The 17,256-nt window shown below is 36.2% G+C and overlaps 1 protein-coding gene across 2 annotated transcripts in view; it reads left to right on the top strand.

Annotated features, from left to right (window-relative positions):
- The window catches only part of sgcz (sarcoglycan zeta), a 390,798-nt gene that overhangs the window by 323,630 nt on the left and 49,912 nt on the right, over nucleotides 1-17,256 (top strand). For both annotated transcript variants that reach the window (XM_018095591.2, XM_031895416.1), the window contains one exon: nucleotides 6,268-6,369. In XM_018095591.2, the coding sequence (XP_017951080.2) occupies nucleotides 6,268-6,369 (102 nt within the window). The remainder of the gene's footprint in view (nucleotides 1-6,267; nucleotides 6,370-17,256) is intronic.

The raw sequence follows: 17,256 nt of genomic DNA, 5'->3' as shown, positions 1-17,256 counted from the left end.
AATTAGCAAAATTGAGGAAACATTTTTGTAGAGTGTCTTGGAGTCATGGAGCGTTTTTGCCTCTTTTTTTCTAATATCAAATGCATTGGAGTTAACTGGCATTGTCGTGTAGATTCATAAAGATTTTCGCCATTCGTTGTGAATCTGTATCAGCAGAAAAAAATTCATTCACCCCTAACTGAGTCATGATAACAAATATTCAGACAATTAACAACATTTTCAAAATTCTGCATTTTGTGTTTTTTTGTACAACAGGTGTGGGATCCATTATATGGAAAACCATTTTTCAGAAAGCTACGAATTACAGGAAGGTCCATTTTAACCAATTTTAATTTTTTAAAAAATATATATTTTTTTGTAATAATAAAACAGTACTTAATCCCAACTAAGATATAATAAATCCTTATTGGAGCCAATAAACACTCCTATTGGGTATACTTAGGGGCTGATTTACTTACCCACGAACGGGTCGAAATGAGTCTGATTGCGTTTTTTTCGTAATGATCGGTATTTTGCGATTTTTTTCGTATTTTTTGCGATTTTTTCGGCTTCTTTACGAATTTTTCGTTACCAATACGATTTTTGCGTAAAAACGCGAGTTTTTCGTAGCCATTACGAAAGTTGCGTAAAATCTGGCGATTTTTCGTAGCGTTAAAACTTGCACAAAAAGTTGCGCTTTTTTCGTAGCGTTAAAACTTACGCGAAACTTTGCACCTTTTAAGTTTTAACGCTACGAAAAATGCGCAACATTTCGCGTAAGTTTTAACACTACGAAAAAAGCGCAACTTTTTACGCAACTTTCGTAATGGCTACGAAAAACTCGCGTTTTTACGCAAAAATCGTATTGGTAACGAAAAATTCGTAAAGAAGCCGAAAAAATCGCAACAAATACGAAAAAGTCGCAAAATGTTCGTTTTCAAGTCGGAACTTTTCCAATTCGGGTCGGATTCGTGGGTTAGTAAATCAGCCCCTTAATGTTCATTTTTTAGTAGACTTAAGGTATGGAGACCCAAACTGTGAAAAGGCCCTTTATCTAGAAAACTTCAAGTGCTGAGCGTGCTGGATAACAGGAAAAAAAAATTGCGGTCATGTCAAATTGGCCGCAGTAGCATCAAAATAGATGCAGTTACAGCAAAATGGGTGCTGTCACATCAAAATAGGCATGAACAGTCGTGAAACAAAGATGCTTCGCGGATTTTTGCGAATTTTCTTGCCGTTTCGCAAATTTTTCGGCACAGCGAAATGGGACATAACTAGTAAGGATTAAAATGTAAAGCGATATCAATATGGTTATATATATATGGTCTCTTTAGAATTATCCTAACAACCAGAAAGCAGTTTAGAAGTCAGAACAGAAGTAATACAGTAAAAAAAAAAAAAGCAATAAAAGTAAAAATAACTATAAAATTGAAGCTTCACAGTCAATCTGTTTTAGATGCCAAGTTCAGTGACCCTGACAACCGCACAGCATATTTAGCTGCAGGCAGAATTGGAAACCTAATAAAGTTAACTGAAAAGTAGCCTGGAACAACTCAGTGTTTAACATTCACATTCAAACAGTTAAAACATTTAAACATTAAAAATTATCATTTAGTAGCATGTGTATAACGATATTTTAAGTCAATCTGCAATTAGTCTTAATTTTTGTATTTGTTTATTCAAATATATACATATTTTGTTATGCAACAAGGCTTAGAATTTTTGCTTTCAGCACCTTAGCAACCTAGCAGTTTGGAATTTAGAATGGAATATCAGTTGGAGAGGGCCTGAAAACAATGACAATGAACCCTTACTATTGTTTTATTGACTGCCATGGTTTGTGACCCCTAAGTGCCTAAGAACATGCCCCAAGAACCAAACAGTATTGGAAACATGGTTGGACTGGGCTGGAGAACACCATAAAAAAACCCAGTTGGCCCCTACCCTTGTGGACCCCGCCAACTCAGGTCCAATCTATGCCAACTGCGGGCGCTCCCTCCACCCTCTATCAACATGGCCACATGGAGGAAGGTAGGCAGCATATATGCGGGAGGTGTGTGGCTTTGTCATCATTGCCAGGCTCAGTGTGGAGAAGGAAAGTGAAACCCACCATAAAAATAAGAGTTATTTAGGCTAATAATAGTGAAGCTAGGTACCAACATGCCCCCATATGTAATAAAAAACACTAAATTTGCCCAGGGACAGAAACCCATAGCAACCAATCAGCAGGTAGAATCTACTGGTCACCTGTTTAAAAGCAAAAATCTTATTGGTTTCTGTGGTTTACTGCTTCTGGGAAACTTAGTGCCTTTTATCACATAACCCAAATGGAGTATTAGGGGATACATATCCTGTGGTGAAGCCACAGAGCAAAGGAGCATGTTAGTCAGGTTAGTCTGAAGATTTTGAGGCCCTTTATTGAGTACAATGTTGGTGAACAAGGTGGCAGACACATAAGGGGGGTGAGGACCTGTAATTACAAATAGGGTCAGTCTCATCACTACTTCAAGATGCTTTGCCATGTTCTTATGCTGGATTGGTTCAGGCTGGACCTGGTAAAAGACTGCTGGTTTACGTAGGAGAGAAAGAGAGAGGTGTGATTGTGATGTATATTTATGTGGTTTACAATGAATGTGCAACAGCGCAGCAATAAACCATACCATGTAGCTCATTGCAAAGTGCCTCCAGTCTATTCTGTATAATGTAAAAGCCTTCAACATCATCATGTTTATGAGTATTGTGTATTAGTCCCTGGTGATCAATTTTATTTAAGCCTGTTTCATCCATACTTAAACTTTATTGATAAAATATATGAAAATACATGCAGTTTTATCTCCAAAGCTTGACTACTCCATTCTTCAGCATCTAGTTCTGCTATGGGCAGAACCCTTCTATATGTTTTCTGATGTCCTGTATTTAGATACCTGGTTTAAAAGGAGCACATTTTTGGTAGGACCATGGGGTTGACAAGTGGGGCAATGCTGGGGTGTTTTGGGCAATTGTTGTGCCTAATTACTTGTGAATGGGACACATTTCATACATGCAAACATACATGTATTTATTTATTGCACCTGCTTTAGAATATTCTCCCAGGGGTTTTAACATTTGCTAAGCTTTAATAGTATTATTTTCATATTATTATCTGTACTCTCTCTGTACAACATACAAAAATAATAAATAGTCTATAATAGTCTATGACTATGTTATATCTGTATGCCTTGTTTTGCTCTTAGTTAAAAAAAAAGTGCACGCACCATTTAATAAGGTTACATGTCTGGGTGCAGGAGCCCGGAAATTATAAAACTTATATACAGTTGTTAAAAATGTAAATTCATTAAACTTTTATTGCATTTTTATTTACTGCAGTAACTACTATACTATTAATTATTTATAGCGCATGCATAAGGCACATTTCTTATCTTCCAATTCTAAAGTTTGTTTTTTTACTGACAGCTGCATTGTGTCTGACTGTGACATGATCTTAATGTACTTTTAGCATCTCAGTATGTGCCCACCATCTGACAAGACTTTCCACATCAACAGATATTTTAATTTTTGTCAAGTTCTTGCTGAGAAAGTAACAACAACCATATTTGTAATCTCCAGGGGTGATCTCCCTTTTCAGTTTAAAGTGAAGGATTAAACAGCTTAGTAACATGTATTCAATAACACAAATGCTGTAATATTGAAGAAATACATGGTAAAAACTGGAATTTTGAAGGTTTTTTTTTTACCCAAAACTAAACAAGAGCTAGCCTGCTTCAGTGATTAATATGGGGCTGTATTGTCTACCTTATGGTGTGTCCCAGATGCAGTCACAAAGTGATGCCACAGCTGTACAATGTGCCTGCTCTATGAATATTCAACACATCTGAGCTCTATGCACGGATCTGTAAACATAGGTCACTATTCCCTGCTGAATACTTACAGGGCAGGCACTTGGTGCCAGGATAGAAGCTGAAGTTGAATAGAAGCCGAAGACATAACATGAGCTACAGGAATAAAAAGGAAAGCTTGCTGTCCACCTAATAAATATCAACCTCGGTATAATGTATATTCTGATGATATTTGGCCTCAAGTGTGCTTCCAAAATTTCAAGTCTTCTAAAATTTGAATCCAATATCAGCTCTAACAATCAATATATCAAAAACAACGGTGTATCTACAGAAGAAGCAGACCCCCCAACTGCAGGGGGCCCAGGTCTGCTTCCTCAGTGGGGGGTCCATATCCATAGATGCAATGGATATCTCTAGGTAGAAAAGGTAAACAAATCATTTGATTCCCTCTGTAAAGGTGACTACACACGTGGCGATTGTACAATCAGCCACAAACCGTTCAGGGCTGAAACGGCAGATAAGGAGGTAGAAACAATAGGATTTCTACCTCCTTCTGCCGATTCAGAGCTGAAGGCAGATTTTGGTCAGGCGCCTTCTATGGTGCCCGATCAAAATCTTTTAACTGGCCCGATCGGCGAGTCGACCGATATCAGCAGCTTCCTGCGATATCGGTCGACTCGCCGTCTTGCCATACATGCACCGAATATTGTATGAAATGAGGTTTCGTACCATATTATCGGTGCATGTATGGCCAGCTTAAGGCTAATATCATCACATTAATGTTAATTACCCTAAATGAACGGTCAAAATATTCATTATCCTGCTAAAAATGAATAGTAGCTCTAAAAAGATGATTTTTCTAAATGTATTTATTAATATTATTCCTTATTAATATATAGAATCTCACACAGTTTTAAACCTTAATGTTTTTGGGGGGATACACACAATTACCAGCAATTCATATTGTAGATATCACAGTTCCATGAAACCGCAGAGCCCTATCAATAAATGATGTTATACACAGAAGACTGCCAGTTTCATGCAGACTTTTACTGTAAGTCAAGATTTACTTCTGGAACTAGAAGTCGAAAATATAAATCTAGCTAAAGTATATTCAACAATACCACCAGCTCCTGAGAAAGAAAAATGTTGTTATCACCAAAAGTTGCCATTTTACAGAAATGCTTTTATTCAACATAACCAGGATCCATTTTTGGAGGTACATTCAGGTCCCCCACAAACCAGCTTTGGCTGCATTTTACTTTTATATTTTGAACTAGATTTTGCCATTAATATTTAACAGCCTAAATATTGTGCAGCCTGAGATACATACTTGTAGAAGTGTATTTCTCCCATACTACTTTTCCATAGTATTTCTTTCCAGTTTCCAACTACCATGTATTGTATATCGGTTTTTGTTGCATCCATCCGGATTTCTTGCTTTCAGTTAATTAAAAAAGTCCAGAATTAGTGATGAGCAAATCTGTCCCATTTTGATTCGCTGGAATATTCATGAATCTTTAAAAATATTTCTGAAACGGTGAAAAATTAGCAAAACAGCAAAAAAGTTGCACAGCAAAACAATCATTGTAGCGCATGTCAAAAATGCTTTTGGCGCGTGTAATTTTTTTTTACATGGGCAACAATTTTTTGCTGTGTGGTGAATATTTCTCTGGTGAATTTTGTCTCCCAAAATTTCGCCCATCACTATCCAAAATGCATTCCTAACTCAAGCAATAGCAGATCCCGGCTGCGTTATAGCCATCAACTGGCTCCCTACTCCCAATGGCACGCATACATTCCAGATTAGACTATATATACAGAATTACATACTTTTGGTGTTTTGATGAAATATATATTGGACAAAATAAGCACTATAGACTCTCACATACTTATGTATGAGTACAGGACCTTTTTGCGTATTTGTATGCAGAAATATTCTATGTACATAATAAGCTGCCAAAATAATGTAGAGAACAGAATAGATGCAAATGTTAATCACAGTAGCTTTTCCTGAGTAGCAGTAGTAGTGTAGTGATAAGCAGAGTAGATAGGTAGATGATGAGCAGTTACTAAAGTAGCTAAGATGGAGGCACTCTTGTGCACAATTGTGCACAATTTGCCAGAGCAGACTTGGCATTGGTTATAAGTGCAACTATATAGAAGTGCAAGGATTGTGTTTAGATTGTGTTTTGTGTGGTAGAGTTATTAAACATAACACATTTGGAAGTATATCACATCTTAGATGGGGAAATACAAAATGATTCAAATGAATTGATCCCAAATCTATTGGTAAACCTGATGCATGTTTATTATTAAAGCGGACAATTTTGTAAAAATGAAACATATAAGGACAGAATGAATATCCAGCATCACAAATTTAGTATTATTATCAATATGTTAATGGAAAATATATTTTTTAAGAACTAATACATTCTTTTTACCCTCGCAGGATGGCATGGGAAATTTGAGAATAACCAAAAAAGGAGTACGACTGGAAGGTGTATCTGAATTCCTTCTTCCGTTGTACGTAAAAGAAATCCACTCTCGAAAGGTAACATTTTTATTATATCTTTGCCATATTTCTTATTACATTAGTAAGAATTGACTTTCTATAATATTTTTCCTTTTTTCCAACGGTAAAAAAACTTTGATATTCTTAGGTATGAAATATTGATTTAAACTTTTCCTATCGTGCAATCATCGAGGCAATAAGAGCATATGAATATATATTTTAACTACAAGCATATTGGAAAAAAAGTATGTCTGAATATTAACAAAAGCGTAGGTTTGAAGAGAATTTGATGGAAGGATAGAAAGCAGCATTGACATCTAGAATAATGCTGTGAAAGAATTTATTTTATACAAAAGTCAAAAATAATCTGTCAGTTTTATCTCTTTACTGTTTAGCGATGCCATCAGTTATAAGTGAATGAAATCACCAGTGGTCTATGATACAGGACTCACTATTGTGTTGACCAACTGCTATAAATGCACATGTTCTGCTTGAGTATTTATTTATTTTTTTATAAATAAATGTTACCTTTTAGGCAAAAATATGTATATGAACTTTAAAATCTAGTACACCAATAGGCAATGTAGGACTGTAAATTAAGGGGGCTTAACATGGCATTTGAGCTTGCATATGTTTGGCCAAACTGTGGCACTAGCTCATCATTTTATATAACACTGAATTATATTAACATAGGCTGAAATTGTGCTCTGGGATCGGTATTTTTCATTATTTATCCTTTTTTTTTTGCTATGATATCTAAGAATGTTGCTTGTATTAAATGCACCCTAATGCTTCTATTGGGTAATACAACTTCTTGTTTATTTTTAATATGCCTACATGTTACATGGGGGCATCATTCCTATTCATTGGTTGTACAGTGGAAATGCAGATTAAGAAAAGGTTAACATGAAAAGTTACTGCTAGAGAGGAGAATCTAAACTTAGAAACAGAACTTAAAAGATGGCGGGGCACAGAATATTTGGTGGTCCAAAGAAAACCCTTCTCCATACTGAATAGTAGAAGATATATGGAGTAGGGCTTCGTTTTTGGAAGGACCATGCAGAAAAAAGCCATAGTTCAGAAGGCTGAAATAAAGACCAGACCATTTCATGTAGGAAGAAAGAATCACATGAATGGCAGAAATGACTACTACATGGCTCACATAGGGGTTCCTTGGGGTTTATTCCATTTGTCAAAGAGGAATGTCATGTGCTACCTATATACAATTGTATTTATTTAAAAATTTTTATACAGAGCTAAGATTATAATCGATTTCCAAAAAAGATAACTCATACAAAAAAATCCATGATAGCTAATTTACAGAAACCTTCATAAATTTTTGATAATAGATATTTTTCTACGATACAATGCTTTGCACAAATCGTGGCTTTATAATTAGAATAGAAGTCTTTATAGGCTTGGGTAGTTTCATCACAGCTGTTGTGCAGTGTTTCATAAACCATTTCATTAATTCTAATAAATATTTTCAGAGGCTGCGGATTAGCATTACGATTGAGATCAAACAAGACAATGGAACGGCTCAAGTTAAATATAACAATTACTTTCCTTCAGTAAGAGTAACAAGATTCAGTGTATGAATGTAGATCAGCAATTTATTAAACAACCTTTATGTCAGCAGAGCCATTAGATTTATACACATAGACTTCTGGAGACAAATGGTGTAATGTTGTTTAATCAAATCAATAAAGTAAATATCAAATGCCTAGCTTGTTTCTGAGCAAAAAAATCTCATATTCATTTCCCTGGTAAATCCAATGACTTTCATGTTACCAAACATATGGAAACTGTTATTGTTAAGACAATGGAAGACAGACCAAACTGTTCTTTTTAGCATTTTTTTTACGGCTCATAGCTTTCCCCAACAGATTGATTTATATGTTTTAAATCATCCTTGGGACCCACCCTACCTTGCCCCACAGCATCCGCGGCGAAACATATTGTGTGGCTCTCACGGAATTACATTTTAAAATATGTGGTGTTTATGGCTCTCTCAGCCAAAAAGTTTCCCGACCCCTGCTGTAAGTAATCAATTTTCAGTTGAAATTATTAGATCTCCTTAATAATTAAAAGCAGAGGCCCCAACACAGAAGGTAATCAAAGGAGATTCAATAGATAAATATTTAGTGGTTTAGAAAATTCATTTTTGAGAGGAAGAAGAACAGAAGGGGGTAAAGTAATGCATACACAACATATCATTGACAGAATTATATTATGCATAAAATGTATATGGGCACATCAGTTCTCATTTCTAATTAACCCAACCACATAAAAAATCTAATGCATTATCTCAAAGTATATCTATCCAGATAAATACTATATTAATTTGGTCTACTCAATTTCTTTAATGGGTATTAAGATTGCTTTGCTTTAGACCATGCTTAAGGGTGCAATATGCGTTTGCTAAGTCATTTTTCACAGCCCTAATTTCCACATAATTTTACCATTCTGTCTGTGTAAAAATGATATATTTTCCCAAGATTGTTAAGATCCAGTACAATATGAAGAAGAGAAGAATAGTGCAGTAAATATTTAGGAAGTAAAGAATTTTGTGGAGAATCATATAATTCATATGGTCAAAGATACAAATGAAATAGAATGATTGAATGGAATCCCTTGCAACCTAGAGATTTGCAAACAACTGTAAAGAAAGATGGCTATGTTGTGTGGGCTAAACAAAGGCAGATTTTAAATGACCCCAACTAATGCTGTTGGAATGCTTGACAATATGTAATGGGGCTTATAATAGGATGTCAAACTTTATTGATAATTTATTCCGATTTTGAATGTTCAAAGTGAGCCAAAAACGTACAATGCAATAAAAATTAACACATGAAATGGCATTGATCTTATGCCTCTTGCTAAAGGCTTGTGCAGAAGAGATCAGGGTCCTAGTTATATTATTCCAGCTTTATTCTGTTCATTTATAATATTTTTGTATGGTTATTTTGTTGTATAAATTGAGCTTCTTTTTTATCAAAAACATTGCCAATTAATTCACTTTTGAGACATAAAGCCAGTGTAGCTTGGACATTCTCTTTAATGTGTTTCCAACATTCCCATATTCACATTCTTTTACAGTTACAATCCTCAAGCTACTGTGGTGGTTGAAGAGAAAAGTACAAACAAGAAAAGTAAAGTTTCGTTATTTGTAAAACTGATATGGGATGTAGATATTCCATAACCAAATCTCTAAAGAGGAAGATTCAATAGTGCCTTTATTCAAGTAACTGAGCTTGCACTGATCTTTTTGTATGGGGCATTGTTGTTATGCCAAATTCTATTCCTGTTTTGTTAAGTTCACATATGTCTGTGTGTTTTTTTAGATGCAGTTGCAGTAGACACTAGAGCATATCTAGCAAGCTAGTTGGATCACTGATACTGGGAGATTTATTAAAAATTTAAGAGGCAAATACAGCACTTCGTCTTTTTTCCCATTTATCAACACTTTCCTGACTGTCAGGACATTTCTCCTAACAGTTAGGAAAGTGTTAACAAACTGACACATTTATCAAAGCTGATACATTAAATGTGTTGGTTCCGCTGCTATGAACAGTAGAACAATTTATTTTCTATAGAGTGATAATCCTGACACCTATCTGAATGATTAACCCCAATTGTGCATCACACACAGGGATTAACAATTCACACAATCATTTTTGTCATTTTTTACAGTGCACAAAGTAAAAGTTAAAATCTAAAATTATCAGTTAAAACTAGCTTTCCTTGTTAGGGTATTCCCGTAGGTTTAAAGGTTATAGGCTTTTTAGCTGTGTGTAAGTGTGAGGCTAGTAATGGTCAAACCTCATCCAGGGGGGGACCTAGGGGTAGGCAGAAGGCAATGGTAAGGGTGGGCGCCAGGCACATACCACTTTTGTCTGACCCCTGTTACTGTGTCTCTGCTTAGTGAAGTGCAACCAGGGTATTGATCTTTAATACCCAATTATGCATTGATCCAATATTGGTAACCAAAGGATAGGTTAGAACCTGCCATAGGGTAGTATGTGGATCAGTATGTTAATCATGAATAATTTTCATACCTGCCTAAACACTTCAAAACTGGTGACTGCATCATGTCTGTTCTCTCCACCCAAACTTTCTAAGTCTTCCCCATTTGTATCTATCTCTAGGACATACCTAAACACTAGTTAAACTAAGTTGGGTGGATATATAGGGGTTATTATAAACACCAGCCAATTGTTTTGAGTTTTGTAACTGTAACCTTTTCATTAGGATCTTTTCCATGATAGATCCTTAATTATGTCAGTCATGTGAAAAAAACCTTCATTTATGCTTTTTACATATAATATAAGACATTAATATAATTATATAATATATAAGACATGTCTGTCTTACAACAACAACCACCAGCCTACTAGTCTTTTTGTCTCATGTCATTTAAGATGCTTGGATTATAATGTCCTCTTAGATCTCCCATTTTATTCTCCCGAAATAATGAATTAAACAATAAACTCCATTGCTTCACCTTTCAAGAGCAATATGATGTTCTCCCACTTTGCCCATATCCCAGCTTGCACCTAACTGCATCAGTGATGAACAAAAATGCCCCGTTCTGCTTTGGCCAAGAATTTGTGAAGTGGGCCTTTTTTTTTGCTTTCACAGCAAATGCATTGGAGTCCATGGGTGTTTTCCACCAATGGACTCACACAATTCTTTTATTCCAGCAAAACAAAATACACGGTGAAATCCTAGCACTTAAATCTGTACCAGGCAAAAGAATGTGCCCATCCCTACTTACCTTAAGCAGCGCATGTCAAATTGTGTATTGGCTTATAAAGTACCGTAAAACACTACTTTGTGGCAAAGAACATCATAAACTGCAATTTATTTGTGTTTTCAGCACTGTGTTCTCATCTAGGGCTTCTAAATAGGAACCTTCTGAACACCTTTCATTTACACACCTCACTGCTGCCTATTTGATCCTGTTTCCTAATAGTGCTTTCATCATTCCATGTTATTTTTCTTCCTAAATTGAATATTATTTTGCACTGATGTTTCTGTTTTCTTTTGCCTTGAAGTATTGCATGGTTCAGCTTTGTTGACTGTATTGTTTTACATTCTTATCCTTTACAATGACTCCCATTAGCCTCAGATATAATCAAATTGTACATTTCTGTCAATAATACACAGAGCCCTCTCCTTCTTTATATGTTTTGTATCTGAACCTCAATCCAGCTTGGTGCTCTTACACTGATCATTAGTGATGAGTGAATCTGTCCCGTATTGGCGAAAAATGTCGCATGTAAAAAAAAATTGTCGCCCGCGACGCTGCAACAATTTATTTTGATGCCGCGACTATTTATTTTAATGCCGCAACAATTTATTTTGATGCAGCGACTATTTATTTTGACCCGTGACTACGGTATTCTTTTGACGCCATGACTATTTATTTTTACACCGTGACTATTCTTTTGACGCTCGCGACTATTTTTTGCCATGCGACTATTTATTTTGATGCCGCGACTATTTATTTTGATGCATGACTATTCTTTTGACGCCCACGACTATTTATTTTGGTGCGTGACTATTCTTTTGACGCCCGCAACAATTTTTGGACACGTGGCAAATTTTTTCATCCGTTTCACAAAACAATCCGCCAATGGTGAAACTCGGAAATTCGCCGCAAATCCATGCCTAGCGAAACATTTCGCCCATCACTACTGATCATCTGTTCCCTTGGAATTTCATAACATCATCATAATCACTGTGCACAAGACCTGGGCCTCATTCTATATGTGAATTTGCTGTATTCTAATCACTCACCAGCCATTATTTTTGTCCCTATATTCAATCCTTACAACCTATTACCTTCTTTTTATTTATCTTTCCCCCACTAGATTCAAAGTTTGTTCAGGTTTCATTATTTTACTCATACTTATTTCTACACATATTTCTCAAACTCATGCTACTGTATATGAATGCTGTACCAACTGTAAATACATCTTAAAAATGTACTATGCATGTTCTACGTAAAACCAAATCCAAAGGTGATTTATACAAGCGCTAATCCTTAGCTTTAAGTCTTTCAAGATTTCATCAGTTCAGAACGGATTTTGCCATTGAGATTTCTAGTTTATTTGTTTTACATTCAAACAATTTATTTCACCATATAACTCGCCATGCAGAAATGGAGATTATAAGTGATGTTCAAATAAGCTTAAACGTTCTGGACTTGATGTTGATTGGAACATTATCTAAATGGCTTTGCATGAGGCAGGTAATTAGTCTACATGATAGGGTTTTCAGAAAAGAAGCCTCCTAGAAGAAAGTTCAGTGCTGTGCACATATTTGTACTTTATCATAAAACATCAAATGCCAGTAATACAGGCTGGGAAATATGCTAATGCTTGAAAGGTGGTAAGCCTGAGAAAGCCAGTAATTCTCAACTGAATTTCATAACAAAGGAATCATATGGAGTGCTTGGATCAAGAAAGCTCTTTCAATGAAGACTAAAATGCATTACCATCAGGCAAGATAACAGTATTAAATATTTAGCTTCATGTTTGGCTTTATTTTTTACTGTAAATCAGTTTTATAAATGGAAGGCAATTGACTTTTCTAGTCATTTTTGTAAATAAGAACTCAACAACATTAGCTCTTTAACTCCTTAACTAAACATAGAAGACTACAGTAGTTACTCTTTTGTACTTCAAAAATGAAGGTGTTATTTGCTATTAAAAAACTTTTTTTTTTATAAAATCAGTTTTATAAATGGAAGGGAATTGACTTTCTTAGTCATTTTTGTAAAAAGGAATCCAACAATATTAGCACTTCAACTCCTTAAATAAACATAGAAGACTACAGTAGTTACTTCAAAAATAAAGGTTTTTTGCCATAGGTTAATAAAACACACATTTTTTACACTTCAATTAACATATTTCTCCAGTTAAAGACATTAAGGGTTCATTTACAGTGCAGGACAGGGGGCAAAGTGCAAAAACATTTTTTTTTGTATACTGCCATTAGGCACATAGGTTTGCCTTCCTGTCCCCTACCAGACTCCACCTTTTGCGTCATTCAGATTTCCAATCTAATGCTTGGTGCAGAATCCAGCCAAATCTTTGACACAAATGCTCTTGAATAAACAATAAAGTGTATACTTTTGCACCTCTTAGTGCTCTAGCATTTGGTGTCACAGTAAATGACCCCTAATATGTGTATAATGCTATGTGCTAGATGCAAGAGTGATTCTATTTTTTCTGCATAATTGCATCTTAGCCAGCTGCAGTTATTATCATTTTTCCATACCTGTCCCAGGTGTAAAATTATAACATATAAGTAATCACTACTTGCCAGAAAATTAATTAACACACAGATGGAGCAAGCTGCAAACTGACATGTCACTCACCATGTCACTACATTAACATAGATCATTATTACTAAAGTAAATGTTGTACCGATGTGTGTTGTGTGCTATGTGTCATTTCCAAACAAAGTGTCCTCTATTTGTAGATAAGTATCTCTCTAAATAAAGACCCTTAAAGGAAAAAGAAAGTCAAAGTCACTTGGGGGTGCCAAAATGTTAGGCACCCCCAAGTGACTTTGACCACCTACCTTTTACCCCGGGCTGGTGCCCCTGTGAGGAGGGAACAGCACCAGCCCGGGGGTAGCTGCCGGCGCTTGCTTCTTCCTGCTTCGCTGCGCGCGCATGCGCAGTAGAGTGAAAAGCCGAACTTAAACATTAAAGTCAGCTTTTCACTCTACTGCGCATGCGCCCACCGCTGGCATTCCAGCAACGGAAGCCGGAAGAAGGAAGCGATCCGCTCCAGGTGCCCCGGGCTGGTGCTGTTTTCTCCTAACAGGGGCACCAGCCCGGGGTACGAGGTAAGCGATTAAAGTCACTTGGGGGTGCCTAACATTTTGGCACCCCCAAGTGACTTTGCCTTTCGTTTCCCTTTAAGGGCTGTGGCACACAGGGGAGATTTCAGGGACATACGTGGCACCGCGATTTCCTGTGATTTTCCCGCGATTTGCCGAAGTTGCACTGCGTTTGCCATCCTACCAGCGATTTACATTTTTGCTGGTGGAATGGCATTTCGGGGAGATTTGTCGTCCGCGACAAGGGAGATTTGTCACAGCAACTAATCTCCCCATGTGTCACAACCCTAATAAGTTTTGCTAGAAAAGCCAGGGTCCTCTGATCCTCTGTAGTTAAGTCTAAAGGAGATTATCTTGCTATTGTAATGCTTAATGCAAAAGTACCTTCCTTGTTTCTTCCCAAGTTTACTAATCTAGGTTGATTAGAATAATACAGTAGACTTCTAGTTGGTAGCTAAATGAGAAGATATGACTCGCAATCTTTTGCATTGTTCTGTGTGGTAAGATAACTATAAAGCATATGCATTGCTTACAAGGACATACAGTAGGGTTCAAGGTATTGTTGAGTATACAATAAGTTACAAAGATACAGTATGCTTATAAAGGAGAATTCAAAAAGAAAGAATAGAGGAGGAGGCTTTTCTACATACAGACAGCATTATATTGCTCATAGGGGTGTTTTAATTCCGCACGGATGTGCATCAATCTTGTATTAGCTTTGAACAGTCTACTATAAGTTTGAACAAGACAGCTCAGATTGGTTGCTAGGTGTAAATGCAGTGGTGCAATTAAGTTATCATAAATCATTGCCTTAGTGTGCTGGAGTTGTTGAGAAAGATCCCTGCAACCCTGCCATGATTCCCAGCAAAGCTGCAATGTAATGCAGATATCTCGGCGCGACAATACGAATTTGTAGCAAAATTTTATCGCAAAGTACGAAAAAGTCGCGACGGTGGCGAAACATTCGCACAAGATACGAAAAAGCCACGACAGCGACAAAATTGTCGCAAAAATAATGATCATTACAAAAAAACGCATTCGGACGCATTCGGAGCAGTCGTGGATTGATAAATCTCCCCCTTAGGGTATATCTACACAGGATATTTTGTTGAATGTGGTTAGATCAACAGATTGTCTCCAAGGACTGCATTCAAGGCTACAAAAATAATCTGACCTATCTATAAAGTATTGATAGTTGTAGTATAGTTAATTCGCTAATTTTTTACCCTTTCGCAAATATTTTCAAAGTTTTGCAAATTATTTGGCGAAGCGAAACTGGACAGATTTGCTCATCACTAAGCAGCACTACATACAAAAAATGACACTTTTTTGTCTGAACACAATTGCATCTGTTGCACCTGTCTATTACTGTCAATGAGATGCAAGGCAGAGTGCACAGTAGTGCTAGGGAACATGGTGCTTTATACTTGCCATTGCCCAGATGTTCAATCTGTATGTGCATGCTACTTGTTGCATTTGGTAAAATGCAATTGTAGGCAATGACAATGTTTTCTCATAGAAAAAATGTAGGTCAAACAATAAGGACATTCAGTTCTGGAAAAGAAACTTTGCATTGCAGTTATTCAGAAAACTCTTCTTCTATGTATTAGTAAAAGACCCAATGTTTCTCAAAAACTGTTATTATTTAAGGTGGCATTATTATCAGTGTTATTAGTAGTAGTAGTACTAGAAGTAGCATTAAATCTGCAATACTTTTGTAAAACTCTGACTTGTGACATGAAAAACGTTTCAGGTAGTTTGAGCAAATAGATCTGAAATTGAACATTTAGACCTAAAAAGAAAAGGCTGAATTCTATTAAAGAAGCCCAGTCCTACAATCAAGCATTTTTATTACTGGTGCTTAAATCAATAAAATATCGACCTTTTTCTAATAAGTGAGAAGGTGGCTGGGCTAAAAGCAAGTTTAATGGGATAGACCATTACAAAGAGTACAAAGCTCCAGTACTAAGCCATACTTTGTATTCATTTTTAAAAATAAAAGAAGCCCCAGTTTTAAGACAAGTATGATGCATTTTGTTAGCTCCCCCATTAAATTCCCCCCCCCATGTGCAACTGATAATTACACATCCTGTGATGTTTTATGGAAAGATGGGACCAGCACTACTGCAATCTCTAGGCAGAAAAGATGTTGTAGTTAGTGATCTATTATTTCCCCAACCAAGTAAGGCTTTAGGTTACACCATTTATTTTCATTTGGCCAGGCCCCCTTTAAAGGAAAGCTATACGCCCAGAATGAATACTTAACCAACAGATTTTAGATTATGTTAAGTGACCTATTAAATTATCACCCTAACAAGCTTTAGCAATCCTGTCAAAAGGTGCACTTGGTTATGATGTATCAGAAGACACACAAGAGAGACAATGGCACTAAGCACAAAATGCAAGGAGAATGTTTGGACGTAAGGTGGGGCAGATTTACTAACTATATTATATTATTGGTCAAAACACATTGCTCATAGGTTTGTATTTATTAGCAGGCATTTAAATGATAGATATTTTTGGTTGTGCCCTATGTCTTAACCATACAGAGACGTAAGAGGATCATTGCCACTTTTCAGACTCAGTTTGAGAACAGTTTAGAAGGTTTTACAAATTTTCCAAGTGAAACAAATAGGCAGCTCAGTAGCATTACAATGACAAGTGCATAGGGCATAGTTAAGTAAAAAGGAAAGACAACTTTAGGGGGTTTTCTAATTTAATTAGTCACTTGCAACCGTAAATCTGCTTACACTAATTTGAACTCTGAACCTCAATCTGTGAAATTCTTTTGGAAACAGGTGTGTAACTATTAATCGTAAAATGACCTTTGTGAAGCAGAGTCCATGTAGCTATTATCAAGGACACTCATTGTGATTGCTTTTGTCTGCAATTACATTAACAATGACTTTGCCTTGAAGCTTAATTTAATGTTTCATTTACATTCATTCAATTGGCACTAACATTTCTTTATCACGTTTCAATGTTTAGCTTACTTGTGACCTGAAACTAATATATTAGCTATTCATGCCACCTCCACATTTACTTTAGCTATGACTTCGGAGCGTTTTA

The sequence above is a fragment of the Xenopus tropicalis genome, chromosome 1 (genome assembly GCF_000004195.4).
Source record: "Xenopus tropicalis strain Nigerian chromosome 1, UCB_Xtro_10.0, whole genome shotgun sequence".
Classification (NCBI taxonomy): domain Eukaryota; kingdom Metazoa; phylum Chordata; class Amphibia; order Anura; family Pipidae; genus Xenopus; species Xenopus tropicalis.
Note: the sequence above shows the minus strand (reverse complement) of the source record. Positions and strands in the feature narration are given on the sequence as shown.